The sequence below is a fragment of the Saccopteryx leptura genome, chromosome 5 (assembly GCF_036850995.1).
Source record: "Saccopteryx leptura isolate mSacLep1 chromosome 5, mSacLep1_pri_phased_curated, whole genome shotgun sequence".
In the NCBI taxonomy this organism is placed as follows: Eukaryota; Metazoa; Chordata; class Mammalia; order Chiroptera; family Emballonuridae; genus Saccopteryx; species Saccopteryx leptura.
In genome coordinates this window covers 200,462,022-200,478,574 of record NC_089507.1, presented here as the reverse complement: position 1 = coordinate 200,478,574, position 16,553 = coordinate 200,462,022, and the positions used below count along the sequence as shown (strand labels likewise).

At 51.3% G+C, this 16,553-nt stretch overlaps 1 protein-coding gene across 2 annotated transcripts in view; it reads right to left on the bottom strand.

Moving 5' to 3' along the window:
- Window positions 1–15,752, bottom strand: part of ATP9A (ATPase phospholipid transporting 9A (putative)) — a 119,846-nt gene extending 104,094 nt beyond the window's left edge. Inside the window, exon 1 of one of the 2 annotated variants that reach the window (XM_066387477.1) lies at window positions 15,432–15,752. In XM_066387477.1, the coding sequence (XP_066243574.1) occupies window positions 15,432–15,718 (287 nt within the window). In that variant the 5' untranslated portion in view covers window positions 15,719–15,752. Of the gene's footprint in view, window positions 1–196; window positions 330–15,431 lie in introns of those variants that run through there. The other variant, XM_066387478.1, reaches the window with a different exon arrangement.
- Window positions 15,753–16,553: the final 801 nt, after the last annotated feature.

The window sequence follows — 16,553 nt, the reverse complement described above, 5'->3', positions numbered from 1 at the left end:
ACAACTAAGGTGTCACAACATGCAATGAAAAACTAATGATTGATGCTTCTCATCTCTCTGTTCCTGTCTGTCTGTCCCTGTCTATCCCTCTCTCTGACTCTCTCTCTGTCTCTGTAAAATAAAATAAAATAAAATAAAAAAAAAGAAAGAAATGCAGAGCGCTATAATCACACCCATTTCAGAGCAGTGAACTCACTTGCCCAAAGTCATGCAGCCAGTAGGAAGTGGCAGAGTTGAAACTTGAACAGAGACAGCCTTGTTTCAATCCACGTTCTCAACCCCTCCAGCTCCTCAGCAGCCAGCCCTCGCCTTGGGAGCCACCACTGTTGGTTACCCTTTTCCTTCCCCGAGTGTGGCTCCTCCCCCTGTTCCCATGGAAACCTGGGCAGCAGCCAATGCCACAGTATGCTCCACCTCAGGTGTGGCTTTGGCACTGAGACAACCCCAGAAAGGTCACGGAAGCTGTTTCCAAGGCAGGTTGTAATGACACCCGTCCCTCTGGACACAGGCAGTGGAGGTACTGGGGGTCTAGTACAATGACAGCTCAGGTGTGGAAGGGCACTCCCCAGGTAGCATAATTGATTGACTTTAGAGGAAGAGGAAGGGGGAGAGAGAGAGAGAGAGAGAGAGAGAGAGAGAGAGAGAGAGAGACAGGAACATCATTCTGTTCCTAGATGTGCCCTAACCAGGGACTGAACCAGCAACCTCTGTGCTTCAGGATGATGCTCTAACCATCCAATCCCTCCAGGGTGGTCTCACCTTTCCTAATATTAGTGCTGCAGTAGAATGCTATCCTGGGCTCCAACCTCTGTGCTTCAGGATGATGCTCTAACCATCCAATCCCTCCAGGGTGGTCTCACCTTTCCTAATATTAGTGCTGCAGTAGAATGCTATCCTGGGCTCCAACCACTGTGCTGCCAACCTCCGCCCTTTGCAGCGAAGCCAAACATTATGCTCTTGGCCCTGTTATGTACACACCACTTTTTTTTTTTTTTTCATTTTTCTGAAGCTGGAAACAGGGAGAGACAGTCAGACAGACTCCCGCATGCGCCCAACCGGGATCCACCCGGCACGCCCACCATGGGGCGACGCTCTGCCCACCAGGGGGTGATGCTCTGCCCATCCTGGGCGTCGCCATGTTGCGACCAGAGCCACTCTAGCGCCTGAGGCAGAGGCCACAGAGCCATCCCCAGCGCCCGGGCCATCTTTGCTCCAATGGAGCCTTGGCTGCGGGAGGGGAAGAGAGAGACAGAGAGGAAAGCGCGGCGGAGGGGTGGAGAAGCAAATGGGCGCTTCTCCTGTGTGCTGTACACACCACTTTATCATGAGAAACTGTATGTAGACCTTCTTTTATTCATTCCACACACATTTGCTGAATGCTTGCAGACTCCTCAGCATAGCTTACATAACTACCAACCGTCACCATGAGGGGTCAGGTTCACCCAGCACAGCTCTTCCCAATCTTGTGGGCATGCACTGGGCATAGGCAAAATTAAAACGACAAGTGGAGGCATCGCCCACCTCCTGACCCTGGAATACAGGGTGATTCTGGGTGTCACGGGGCGTAAAAGGACAGAGCGCTCCGGAAAGCCCTTGAATGCCAGTGTGGTCCATTCAACCCAGTGAGCTGAGATGCTAGCCTATGAAAATTCTCGAAATGTAACAGAAGTTCATGCATCAAGATATCCTCTCTAGACTGAGTTCTAGTTTATAATGGCGAAAATGAGCGGAAAGCACGTCACTTCATAGCCATTCAATAAAAGTATAGACCGAAAGAAAATACCTCGGTGTTAACAACAGGAGAGAGGGCTTTAGATAATTCTGGCTACCGCATCTTTACGTTTTCTATAACAGGGACATGCCTCTCTTTTTAAAAAGAAATTATTACTTACATAACGAAAACAATTAAACTCTAGTGCTTGACAGTCCCCTGTAAGGTCCCTGAGCTGGGGAGGGTCAGGCACAGCTCTGAGTGATTGGGCCCCTCCCCTCCGGGGCCATGCCTCCGGCCCTCTCTGACTTAGCGGGGCTCTTTGTCTAGCAAAGCCTGGTCCCTTGAGCTGCCAGTGCCATCATTTGACACACATCAGCCCACTGCTACTGAGGGGGATGTTCGTGATTATCTCACAAAGGTGCAGCCCCCGTTAGTGCAGCTGCCTGGAGACATTAGACATCTTGGTGATATAGCAGCAGTTGCTGGGAGCCCATGAGGACTGAAACGGGCAGCTCCAGCCAAGCAGCAAATATGGGATCAATTTGAGATCTGTAGCCCTGGCCTCCGACAAGCTGCTTCTGTGGCTAATTCCTTAAAGCAACAGGCTAAGTATTCCAATGAGAAGATGGGGGGGGGGGGGCTGCTTCCCTCTTCTTTCTGTGCGGAAGTTGTTCCATTGCTTTTCCTCCCTCTGGCTCCAATAGTCAGCACACACCCGCACTGACAGCCCATCGTGTGTCCTCCACACCACACACCCCTGGTGAATTAGAACACAAAGTCCCTTGGAGATTTTTTTTTTTTTTTTAATAATTTACTGATTGATTTTAGAGAGAGAAGGGACAGAAACATTGACTTGTTGTTCCACCTGTTCTTGTATTCACTGATTGACTCTCCTAGTGCCCTGACCGGGGATCAAACCCGCAACCTTGAAGAATCAGGAGAATGCTGTAACCAACTGAGCAACTGGCCAGTTGTTCCCTTGGGAATCATTCCCCCCCACCCTTGGGACTATAAGGACAACGCCTTAACCAACCAAGCTATCCAGCCAGGGCAGGGCTCCTATCCTTCATCATTCACATGACAAATATTAATTGAGCACCTATTATGTGCCAATGTCCCTGCTGAGCACTGGAGCATGCAGAGACAGAGGAGGGTGATGCTTTCACGGAGCTAGCAAAATAATAATAATAAACAGGAATACATCACTGGGTGGGAGGCAGCTCCTTCAGAGTGGGGGGTCTGGGAAGGCCTGTCTGAAGAAGAGACAAGTGAGCTGAGACCTGGGAGACAAGAAGGCATCAGCTTAAGAGCTGTGTGGCCCTGGGCTGGTTGGTTATTCCTTCCTCCTAAGCCTCGGCTTATGGAAATAGGATGGGTGTGGATGTCATAAGACAACCACTTAAACATCCCAGGGCAGTGGTACTGGTGTGGGTGTCATAAGACACCCACTTAAACATCCCAGGGCAGTGGTACTGGTGTGGGTGTCATAAGACACCCACTTAAACATCCCAGGGCAGTGGTACTGGTGTGGGTGTCATAAGACACCCACTTAAACATCCCAGGGCAGTGGTACTGGTGTGGGTGTCATAAGACACCCACTTAAACATCCCAGGGCAGTGGTACTGGTGTGGGTGTCATAAGACACCCACTTAAACATCCCAGGGCAGTGGTCTGGCACCTATGAAAGCAACAGAATGAAAATTCTAGGATGCGTCAGGAGATGGAAGGTCCCTGCACACAGGGGTCACTGTGTGGAGTTTACTGCTCTCTATGACGTTAAAACTGCGCAGGGACAGAGGAAGGCTCAGCAAATATTTATGGAGCGAGTGGTGAGCCTCCGAAACGTCTAAGACTCTGGTGTTCTGCGGTGTGACAAGTACAGAGGTCTGGTGAGTGTTGTTCTGCAGATGGAGCTCATCCCATCCCAAACAGGTGACTTCTCAGGTCTGGGCAGTGGAGGGGGGGGGTCGGTGCCCCACTTTGTGTGTCTTTGGGGTGACTGCTTTGGAGGGCCAGTGTTCAGAATGAACAAACTATTTAAAAGGTGAAAAAAGGAATCCACTTGTGAAAATACAGGGCTGGGGTTAATTAAATTAGCAAAGTCAAGTCAAAGAAATATTCTGTTGCCATTTAAAGTAGGATTTATAGCTCTGGCCCGGTAGCTCAGTTGGTTACAGTATCATCCCAATGCACCAAGGTTGCTAATTCAATCAATCAATGTTTTTCATGTGTCTCTTTCTCTTTCTCTCTCTTTCATCAATAAATAAAATTTTAAAATCACACACCAAAAAACAATCAGGCAAAAGGCATCTACCTCTGCTGTTAGCTGTCTGGGCATAGGTTATAGGTTATGGTGGGGAGAAAGGGAGGAAGGGAAGAGAGGGGATGGGGGAGGGGGGAGGGAAGGAGGCTTCTGAGTAATAGCCTGTTTCTTCAGCTGCTGCTGGTTACATTTGTTGCTCACTTTATGAAAATTCACTGAGTTGTGCATGTATGATCTCTGCCCTTTAATGAGTGTGAATGTATATGTATATATGATACATGTGCATAATCTTTTTAAATCAGCTTATCTAGGGAATAAAACTCACCAGGTGGGACAAGTAGTCTTACCTGTTTACTAGCTGGTCCTTTGATTTACCTGGACATAGTTGCCATTCCTTGTATGAGAGCCTCTAATTGCCTTTAATGTGGAGAGTAGAAAAACAAGGAGAGAAGATTTGGGGAGGGGAATGAAGATCTCCAATTGTAAATTTTATTTGGACTTTTATGGAGACCGACTGTATAAATGCTAAAACATAGTCAGATTCAAATGATCCCCTTTTACAGGGTGAGGACAAGCATTTTAGAAATAGGTGCTCTGCACTTTCTCCCCCATTAGCACGAATGTGTCTCACACTGAGAGGGTAAGAAAGAAAATATGGATCAATATGTAACTCTGAGAACAGATAGCATGTTTCTGAAGAATGTAGAGTTACTGGGATGTTTTGAAGTGTCCAGAGTTTTCCTGTCATATCATTTCTGCTACTAATCAGCCTTCACGAGGAACAACAGACTACACGCATCCCTCCAAATCACAGAAGCTTCCTGTTGGGCAGATAAAATATATTATGCTCACTTTGTTAAAGATGGCGCTGCCCACGTGGAGGCCGTTGCCCAGGTGATATTAATGTGTGTCTCTGTGGGCTGTGGGCAGGCAGAATCCTTGTAGCCTGGGGCTTGGTTTTGGGACTAAGCCTTTCCCACCCTTTTTGATGTGGGGTGGTACAATCCCATCATGCCCCAGATAAGTGACTTTGTATTAGAGACTTCCCTATTTTGTATATTGGATTAAAGGTTATGAAGCTACACTATAAAATGGGGGCAGAACGAGAGCTTACTCTCTTGGTTCCTGAGATTATCATTAGAGGAGAGAGCAGAAAGAGGCCATGTGGCCAGGAGAAGCAGCCAAGATGACAGAGTGCTGAGAGAGAAGCCAGTTTGGGCAGAGTTTGGGCAGGGAGAAGGAAGGAGATGGGGAACAGAGGTGAATAAGTCTGGTGAGCTAGAAACCTTTGATTCTAGGAAACTCAGAGAAGTCAGTAGCTTTGTGAGCACTGAATGTGAGTGGGTTTTGGAGCCCAGTGTGTGTTTTTTACTTGCCCGCTGGGTGCAAGCTAGGATTAAAGACTATGGCCCACCAGTTTTTGGCTCCGTTGTTTCTTTACCGACTGTCTGAATCCAATGCGAACCTGCATGGGCCAGGATGCTGTAGTGGTGGCCCTGGCCACGGCTACTGGCTTTACACTTCCAAACGCCCCCATTCCTTTCCCCTTGACAAAAATCGCCTGCTCTAAATGACCAGTGTAGCAAACCTAACATAGGAAAGGGCATCAAGACAGGTGGCAAAATGCAATCTGCTGCCTAAGTTCCAATTAAAATGAGTCTTTTTCAAAACTGAAATGAGTCCTTGTCATTCTAAAGCAAAACCATCCTAAAGGGGAGGGGGAAAAAAACCCTTCTGTCTCCTAGTTCTGTCATCTGTAAAGTAGGGTTGTCACATGGACTCAATGGGATGATCCACATAAAACTCTCTGCTTGGCCACCTAATAAGCAGAGGAAACAATGGTTAGCAAGGATTACAGTGCCTGTCAAATGAACCCAGCACAACCCAGGCGAGTGACAAGAACTAACAACCACCATACAGAGCACAACCTGGGAATGTGACTACTGTCAACTCATTAAGCAAAAGGAAACATCTGGAGACGGTGTCTAGTGGCTCCATCCACCCTGCAGAGCACATGGTAAGTGCTTTAGGTTTCCTGGGGGGGTGGGATGGGGGGAGTAGGCTGCAGTTCACATGACTTTGCAACATGCTTATAGAGAGCTCTCATCTCAAGATCTCAAGACTGAACTGTCTATAAAGAAAACTGCTGAAGAACTCATCAACATCAGTCTGAAATAAAAGTTTACTAGCTTACTGATAATACCAAGAGAGACCACACCTGCCCAAACAGCCATAAACGAGACTCCAGAGTAAAACAGCACAAACTGGGAGGCTCAAGAGCACGGAAATTTATTTCCTCCACTTTCCGGATCAAGGCCTGGGCGGCCTCGTGGCTTTCGGAGGCCTCTCCCCTTGGCTGGCAGATGGCCGCCTCGCACTGTGGCCTCACGTGGTCTTTCCCTCACCCTGGTGCCTCGCTGTGTGTCTTAACCTCCTCTTTTTACAAGGATACTCGTAACACTGAATTGGGGCTCATCCTCACAGCCTCATTGTAACTTCATCTCTTCCTCAAAGGCTCTATCTCCAACTACAGTCTCATTCTGAGGTGTTGGGGGGGCAGGATTTCAACATATGAATTTGGAGGAGGGCTACAAGTTAGCCCATAACACTTCCCAAGTGGTCTGTTCCACCAGCTCAAGGCCTCCTTAGTTATTAAGTCAGAAAGCTGACCTCATAGCTAAGAACAATAGTCCAAACATGAATTTCTTGCCCAACAGGTTTCTCTATTCTTTTCTTTTTGAAGACAGGATGAGTCAGACAGTACGGAAGATGACCACTCAGTGCATATTTACTCCGTCAACCGAGTGGTTCCGAACACCCGAGATCCTGTGTGCTCTCACTTCCCGCCCCGCCCCCTCCCCATGTCCCCCTCCCCCATCCAGGGGACACCTGGCAGTGTCAGGAGATATGTGTGGTTGTCACAACAAGACAGAGGGTGCTACAGGCATCCAGTGGGTGGAGACCAGGGATGGTGCTGAACACGGTACAGTGGACAGGACAGCGCCGCAACGGAGAATGATCAAACCCAAAATATCTGTCGTGCTGAGGCTGAGAATGCCTGAGGTCTCACCAGGAGGTCAAGTCTGACTCTACCTCCATCACAGCAGATGGCCCAGCCCAGGGGAGGCAGGAGACCCGCCCCGTTTTCTGAGGAAGGCACTGCCCACACTTCACGCTGCTTCCTCCTCAGGGAGGGCAGCCAACAGACTGTCCCTGGCCTTCGGCAAAGGCCACAGAGATCCAACTGGGAGGAGGCAGCAGCACCTGCCCCCCTCCAAGTCCCACAGGAAGCCTTTCTTTCCAGCGGACCCCTCCAGCTGAACTCTCCTCTCCCATAATCCCCTTAAACTGTTGATGATGAAAGAACAACTTTAACATGCCCAATCCATCTGGTGAACCAACCATTTTTTAAAAAGTCACGTTTTTCAGATAACTTGGCAAAATAAAATGTTAATAATCGGTGGGCACCACCAGATTATCCCTTGCAGCAACAATATCATATTTTCAGACAGACAACACTGTTGGAGCCACCCCCTTTCTAAATGTCAGGCACAACTTGGGGCCCACCCACAAACCTCATGAACTATTACTGACCATCCTACTTTTCTGTAAGTCAACCTTCTCTTTTTACTTAAATGTATTTTATGAGAAAACTTCCTATCAGTACCACAAAGAGAAAACAGGTTATCACTTGGGACAAGCAAAAGGAAACATCAAAATAATTGCTAACCTTTCAGAGTTTGGCTCTGAGCCACCTACAGTGATCTCTGGAGAGGTTTCCCCGCAGGCCAACCTCTGAACACCTGTCTCAACCCCTCCAAGTGACACACATAAAAGGGGACAGACCTAGCTTAAGAAATCAACACCAGGCCCTGGCCGGCTGGCTTAGTGGATAGAGTGTAGACCTGTAGAGACATCCTGGGTTCGATTCCCGGTCAGGGCACCCAGGAGAAGCGAACATCTGCTTCTCCCCTCCCTCCCCCCTTCACTCTCTCTTCCCCTCTCACAGTCAGTGGCTCGACTAGTCTGGCCCCAGATGGGGTTTGCTGGATGGATCCTGGGTGTGGCACATGTGGGGGTCTGCCTCTCTAGACCCCTCCTCTCAAAAAAAGAAAGAAAGAAATCAACACCATCACTCTCACTCTTTAGGTAAAACTCATCGACAAACACCTCAGCACTAGACTTTTTCTTTCTAAAAGTCCACTCACTGTTATGAGCGAGGCTGGAGATACTTTGTACCCATTTCCAAAGGTGGTTATAAAATATGGCCAGCCCTAAGTATTGACTTTCATCATCTGCATCTGGGTAAAGGTAGTAAAAGAATGTTATGAAAAGTAACAAAGTCCAAAGACAGATTGTTCAATGCTTGCCTCCTCCTCCGTGTGTGTGTGTGTGTGTGTGTGTGTGTGTGTGTGTGTGTGTGTGCGCGCGCATGCGTGGCTGAGGTCAAGGTCAAATGGCTGCCCCTTTCCTTAGGGACTGGCATGCAGCCACCCCGCACTGGCTTCCTCGGGGAAGCCCCAGCAAGCCGGTTCCTGTACCCGCACTCTACCCTTTGGTGACCCCAGCTGAGTTTGTAACTCCACATCCTGTGGTGTCACTGCCTGCGACAGTCAGGGCAGGGCCGGGTCCACGGCGGGGAACCTGTAATGGGAAATGGTGGCACAAGTGCAGCTGCGCTGGCTGGCGTGGACACAGAGAGCTCTGCCCATGGGCCGCTGCCAGCGCCCGCCCTGACTGTTCTCAGCCAAGAGCAAAGAGCTGTTTATGCACCCACGCACCCACCTCGGGCAGGGGGAGGGCGGGCTCTGCACCTCTCCCACGGGCTCCCCCCAAACACACCCCCAAACGCTGCGGACCTAACCCCAACCCCACTGTGTCAATGGAAAGACACTCAGAAAACACGCCTATATACAATGGCTCCTCATTGTCCGTGGTTTCAGATGTGTAAACTCCAATTTGGTGCCCACAGCCCCTGCTGGTTACTTACAGAACATCCGCGTCACCCCCTACGCGTTCCCAGTGGATGTCAACCAAGGTGATGCTCTGCCTACCGTCCCAGCTCCCACACGGCATCCCTTGCCCTATCTATGTGGTGACGTGTTTTTCACATGAGTGTGCTTTCTGTTGGCGATGTCACTGCATTCATGGCCCCAGCACAGCGCTGTTCCCAAGAATAAAAAACTGTGAGGTGCCTTGCAAAGACGATACATTCATTTGATGGGCTTCCTTCAGGCCTGAGTGCAGTGCTGCGGGTTGTGAGTTCGCCGTTAATGGGTCGACCATACGCATCAAACACGGTGTCTTTAAACAGAAACAAGGTTCTGTGTTGACCAGCTGACCAAAACGTTGTGAGCCCAGGCTCATAGGCACCTGACCCTGCATCTTCCCCAGGAGCAGAAACTCACTATTCACTAACTTCCGGTCGGCAGAGACTTTCAGAAACATTAACTGCTGTGACAGAGGAGGGTCCACTGTGCTATATACCTAATACGACCTTTATCGTACGCAAAAAGAGGACATTTTAATCCAAGTAAGAAGTGCCAGCTTCAATAAAAAGCTCATGCTTTTAAATTAAATTCTGGTATCTGCACCAAGAACTCCCAATAGTGCCGTTATTTTTCTCAGTTCCCATAAATAATAAAATCCACATCGGGGACCCTAGTCCTGGTCCTGGTTCTGGTCCTGCTCCTGGTCCTGGTCCTGGTCCTGGTCCTGGTCCTGGCATTGAGGGCAGCAACAAAGGGGCAAACAGCCGCCTTGGCCCTGTCGCTAGACACTAGTAATCTGAGGTCTGCGACAGGTTCTGCCTGAGTCAAGTACCCTGTGGGCATTTTCCAGCCAGAGTTCCTCCTCAACTACACCTTCTACAGATCTAAAAAGTGATGTGACCCCGGGCAAGGTCTGCATGAGGCCCAGCCCCACCCTCCAGACTGACAGCAGAACAATATACTACTTTGCGGGGATTATGCCCAACCACACAGGCTCACTTACAGGAGAGGAAACTGAGGCACAGAGGGGGAAAGACAGTGGCTTCGAATTATGCAACCAGTAGAAGAGCAAAGCTGGTACAGTAACCTAAGTCTGTGTGGCCCTGGAATCCAAACATTCAACCATAAAGCCACAAAACCAGTGTCCCGCATTAGGTATTTAAAATTATAGCCTACAATATTCTTATCTTTTTTTATTATTATTCATTGATTGATTGATTGATTTTAGAAAGACAGAGAGAAGAAGGGAGGGAGAGAAGAAGGGAAGGGAAGCACATATTTTCTGTTCCACTTATGCATTCATTGGTTGCTTTCCTGTATCTGCCCTGACTGGGGATCGAACCCACAACCTTATACTTTCAGGATGACAGGATGAGGCTCTAACCGACTGAGCTAACTGGCCAAGGCCACAACATTCTTATCTTTATTTTCACAGCAGTTTTCAAAACGCAGTGTACTCCCACATTCTCTATCCTGTAGTCACTGGGCAAAAGAATAAGGCATTGTTACTGCAGGAAAAATGAAACAAGAAAATGCACTGAGCAAAACGGCACTGGAGACACAGAGCTGCTCAACCACCTGCCGGTTCCAACCCAGGCGGCTCCTGCAAGCCCGCCCCACTTCTCCGCATTTGGGCTCAAGTTCCCCTGTGTTCTTAGTTTCTGCCGTGCATTCTTGGCCCCAAATAATTGCTTAATCTTTCTGGGCCTCAGTTTCCTTTTCAGTAAAATCAGGATTTAAAAAAAGCCAAAGAGCCATTCTGCAGAATGAGAAAGCAGTAATTCAGAGCCAAACACTACAGATCCTAAATAAATATTTGTCGCCCTCCTCAGTGGTCAGGAACGAGTCAGGCAGCATGCCGGTTTCAACTCCTCACCCTGGAGCTTTCCAAGGCCCCTTGAGATGCCACCAGGCAGGTGGCCCCCAGTCACCCCGAGAAATGGGTAGCCTAGTGGGAGAATCTGTTCCCCAGGCCTACAACACACTCCTCTGCATGAGGCTCCCCTTCCTGCTGCTGCAAATTAACACAAATTCATCCTCTTCCAGTTCTGGAGGTCAGGAGTCCAGAGTGGTCTTCCGGGGCTCAAGTCAAGGTATCGGCAGGCCCCGTTCCTTCTGGAGGTCCAGGGGAACATGCTTCCTTGACTTTTCTGAACGCCCCTGCACTCCTTTGCATGGAGCCCCACCTCCCTCTCCAAGCCAGCAGCTTGGCATCTTCCTGTCTCTCTCCGGCTCTGACACTCCCTCTCTCCTCTGACACTCCCTCTCTCCGGCCTCTGTCAACAACGCTCCTAATTATAGGGGGCCCACCTGAGTCAGTCGGGAGAGGCTCCCATCTCCACATCAACCTCATCACATCTGGAAAGTTCCTCCTGCCATGTAAGGTAACCTATTCACAGTCACATGTGGACATGGGGGGGGGGGGAGATATTATCCTGCCCACCACACCAGTAAATACTAAGGAGTGATGGGTGCTTAGTGTTCAAAACTTTACATGGATTGAGTCTCAAAACAACTCTACGAGGTATACATAATTGTCATTCCCACTTCACAGATGAAAAGCCTGAGACCCAGAGAGGTAAAGTAATTTTGCCAAGTCACAGAGCTAGTAAGGAGTGGAGGCTGGGCTCCACTCCTCAACTCTAGAACCCACACTTTTAACAACCAGTCTCTAGTGTTTCACCAAGAAGGGAACTCCAGGCCCTGGCTGGTTGGCTCAGTGGTAGAGCGTCGGCCTGGCGTGCAAGGGGTCCTGGGTTCGATTCCCGACCAGGGCACACAGGAGAAGCGCCCATCTGCTTCTCCACCCCTCCCCCTCTTCTTCCTCTCTGTCTCTCTCTTCCCCTCCCGCAGCCAAGGCTCCATTGGAGCAGGGATGGCCCGGGCGCGGGGGATGGCTCCTTGGCCTCTGCCCCAGGCGCTAGAGTGGCTCTGATCACAACGGAGTGATGCCCCGGAGGGGCAGAGCGTCGCCCCCTGGTGGGCAGAGCGTAGCCCCTGGTGGGCGTGCCGGGTGGATCCCGGTCGGACGCATGCGGGAGTCTGTCTGACTGTCTCTCCCCGTTTCCAGCTTCGGAAAAATACAAAAAAAAAAAAAAGAAGGGAACTCCATTCAGCCAGAAGCAAAGCACATGACGTCAGAAAACGGTTTCCAGCGATATGGGACAAATGTCTTGTTTCATAACGAAGCCACAGCAGTAGTTTCCCCAACAGCAGGATGTGGAACTTTTTCTAGAGAGAATGTGCACCGAGGCCACGGGATTCCTGCAGCAAACAAGCCTCGCCTCGGGGCAATATGCCGTACTAAGGCTGAGTGACCCTCTGTCTCCTTGGACTCAGGGCCCCAGAGGATTTTGGTTTTCAACCACAAAACCCCACCACCACCTTACAGCTGAGAGCCATTTGAGGGGAAATGGGCTGACTGGGTGCAAATCCAACCCCTCAATGACTACCTCTATGATCTGCAGCAAATTATTTAACATCACTGAATCTTAGTTTTCTTATCTATAAAATGGGGAAATTAATTCCCCAAACTCACACAGTCATTATGAAGATTAAAACAGGACCATTTATTTATTTTTTTAATTTATTTGTTTTAGAGAGAGGAAAAAAAAGAGTGAAAGGGGGTTGGGGGCGTGGGAAGCATAGTAGTTGCTTCTGGTATGTGCCTTGACCGGGGTTTTGAACGGGTGACCTCAGCATCACAAACTGTCGCTTTGTCCACTGTACCACACAGGTCAGGCAAGAAAACAGGGCCACTGAATCTCAGGTGCCGGGCGGAGAGCCTGACCCACCATATATTAGTGCCTTCTTCCTTTAACTCACTTCCCCCTTTATATTACAGGAAGCCTTGCCATCACTCCGTTCCGAAGTATTTCCATACACCAAGGTTCCCACCTTGACATGGCTATTTCTAAAACTGTGGGTTACATACAAGAACATGCCCGCAAATGCCTGGCTCTCTGATATATGATTTGAACCTGAATCCATGTCACTATTTAGGAACTAAATTAGTTCCCAAGTAACAAATTCTAAAGGGGGTGTGATCCTCCATTCTATTACCAAACAGAAATCGTGTGTGTGTGTGTGTGTGTGTGTGTGAGAGAGAGAGAGACAGAGAGACAGAGAGAGAGAGAGAGAGAGAGAGAGAGACAGAGACAAGAAAGGAGAGAGATTAGAAGCATTAACTCGTTTTGTTCTTTTTTTTTAACTATCTATATCACTCCCTCTAGATCCCCATATTAACAGTGCATATTTCTTGCTTTGTGACTACCACTTTTAAATAATTATTTGCAGCCCTGGCCGGTTGGCTCAGTGGTAGAGCGTCGGCCTGGCATGCAGGGGTCCCAGGTTCAATTCCAGGCCAGGGCACACAGGAGAGGCGCCCATCTGCTTCCCCACCCCTCCCCCTCTCCTTCCTCTCTGTTTCTTTCTTCCCCTCCCGCAGCCGAGGCTCCATTGGAGCAGAGATGGCCCGGGCGCTGGGGATGGCTCCTTGGCCTCTACCCCAGGCGCTAGAGTGGCTCTGGTCACGACAGAGCGACGCCCCGGAGGGGCAGAGCATCGCCCCCTGGTGGGCAGAGCTTCGCCCCTAGTGGGCGTGCCGGGTAGATCCCGGTCAGGCGCATGCGGGAGTCTGTCTGACTGTCTCTCCCCGTTTCCAGCTTCAGAAAAATACAAAAAGAAATTAAAATTAAATAATTATTTGCGTTTTCTCTTATGCACTGAACCAGAGGGTCTCAACTTTGATCGCAATTAAAATCATCTGGGAGCTTTGAAAAAACTACAAAGATACCTAGGTCCCACCGTCAACTCTTATTTCAAAGGCCTAAAAGGGGGCAGGAGTGGTGGTAGTTTAAGCTCCCCAGATGGTTCCAATGCACAGGGCGAGGCAGGACACCTGCACCTGATGGGTAGGTCTTGCTTATTGCATCTTTGGTTCCAGTCACCTGGCAGGGACCCTGCACACAGTAGGCATTTCATAATTGTCTGCAGCATGAATTAATAAGTAAACTTTAGAGTACACTCACTGGTCATATAAATTAATTAAAATATTTAATAAGAGTGTGTATCACATGCAAGCACTATTTCACTACATCATTCTTCAGCCTTGAGTCGTCAGGATTAAAACACAGAAGAGTGAAGGAAAGGGTGGAGGACTGTCTTTAGGTCAGACCATCTCCAATTCAACCCCTTTTAGCATCTTCCCAGCAGTCCTTACCCTCACTGAGCTGTTTCCTTCTCTCTGTTACATCCATGGGGCTTCCTTACCGGAAGTTTCAAGGAAGGCAAGGACAAAGACCCCACACAATGACAGCTGACATCATTCCTTTTTTTTTCTTTTCCCCCACAGACGGACACCTGATGACACCACCCCAGGCATTCACCCTCCCCTCCCCCTGCATCAAGCAACTGCCGCGTCAATAAGGCGGCCACAGGGAAGTGCCAGAGAGGACAGGACGCGAGGGGAAGGGCGGGTTCGAGGCCGCAGCCCCGCCCAGCAGCTGTTCTCAGCCTTCAGCGGACCCGGCCTCACCTGGGCGGCCTGGGGAAATGCACATTTCCAGGTCCCACCCCTTCTAAGAACTCTGATCGGCGGGTTTGGGGCCTAGAAATCGGCATTTTAACCAAGGTCCTTTCCACCCTCACCTCTAGGTAAATCTGTCGCAGTTGGTGCCACAGTCCCTCAAAACCTCAACAGGTCATTGTCATCCTCCTAATAGGAAAACGGGAGGGCGCAGTATATCAGCCCGTCCCTTCTCCAATGGAAGAAGCCCACGCCTAGGCTGCCCAGCTTGGGTCTGTCACTGCGGGAAAGCCGCAGCAGGTGGCAACGCCTGCCTGCCGCCTGCCAGGGGGCTCCTTCCCTCAAACTGTGGGAAGCAGGGAAGGGGGGGGGTCTCAAATCGGCCAGGTAGGGCCCCTCTCACCCTCCTGAGGCTGTGGATCGGGTTCACCCCGGGCGGGGAGCTGAAGGCGGCCGTTTTGGGGCTGCTGGCCGGAGGCGCCGTGGGGGGCCCTGGGGCAGAAACGCGGAGGAGCCCGAGCTCCCACCCCAGTAAGCAGAGCACACCCAGGCGTCCGAGGACCGCTCCACGCGCGCGGCACGGTCTGACATTGGCCACACGGACGAGGAGAAACCAGGAAACAATAAAATGGTCAAAAGGCATGGCTGATCCTAATTCCCTGCGTCCGTAAACAGCGCTGGGAGGGCCCAGCTTCTCGGTGTTTCTACAGGAAGGTGGACAGGGGCTAGGGCAGCCGAGGGCTTGGGTCCGAAAGGACGGGATCGCGCAGGGGCCCCGGCCCGGGCTGGGGCAGAAGGGGACCTCGCTCCCCGCCCGCCCGCCTCCCTCCCTCCCCGGCCCGGCCGCGGGCTCATGGCGCCGGGCGCGGCCAACCCGTCAGGCCCGGCCAGGCTCCGGCCGCGCGCCGACAAAGACGCGGCCCGGGCCCCGCTCACCCGGCGCGGGGCCTGCTGTCCATCCGCTTCTTCTGGCGCACCGGCTGCAGCGGGATGTTGTCTGTCATGTCGCCCGCGCCGCCCGCCTTGCCTGCCGCGCCCCCCGCGCCGCCTGGGCCGCCGCCCGCTCCGGCCTCCGCGCCGCCGCCCGCCGGCGCCGCGCCTCCCCGGAGGAGGAGGCGGCGGCAGCGGGCGGGCCTGGCCCGCTGCGAGGGGGCGAACTCGCGAGCGCCGGGCCACGCGCGGAGCCGCCCGCGCGGCCCGACCGACGGACACGGGCGCACCATGGGCCCGAGCTCCGCGCCGTGCCTGCCACGGGGGGCGGCCCGCTGTGCCCGCGCCGCCGCCGCAGTATCCCCGCCCCTAGCCCACGCCGCGCGCCCCCCACGCGCGCCCACCTGGCCACGCGCCCCCCGCCCACACCCCACCGTGCGCGCGCGCGCGCTCAGCCACCGCCACCCAACACTGGCCAGCCGCTAGCGCACTCAGCCCCCGTGCCACGTTCACCCCATCACATTACATACATGTCTCACATGCTCGCTCTTGCACCAACGTGCATTCATACGCAAGCCCTATATACATGCTCATTCTCACCTGCTCACTCCCACCAACCGATATTCACAATCACACATGCACACTCCCCACTAGTGACCCTCATGTACCCATCCTGTATCTCAGGCCTCACATGTGTGCCGCCAGGAATCACAATCACACAGGGTCACACCCTACCTCCCTTCACTCACCCACTACCTTTCACCATCACTCACCATCACTCTGCCACCTGGATCCCTGGATGCCATAACCACACGTGCGCACACACAAACCTGCACACTTGCGTTCTCAGGCTTCTTCAGCTACCTCTGGGGCTTACACATGCGCCCTCAGTCACTCGGACATTCAACCACACTGATTCACATCTCGCACACCCCCAATTCCTTCCACCGGATCTTCAGCCACACTCACCTACTCACACACTATCCCACGGTGTCTAGGACCCACCAACTTTCCAAGGACCTGATAAAATTCTGAAAACAGAAAGAAATTGACTAGTGGTGAAGGGAGAGAAGGAACTTAAAAAATCCCTATGTAACTGTAGAGCATCTAAATGTAATACCTTATAAA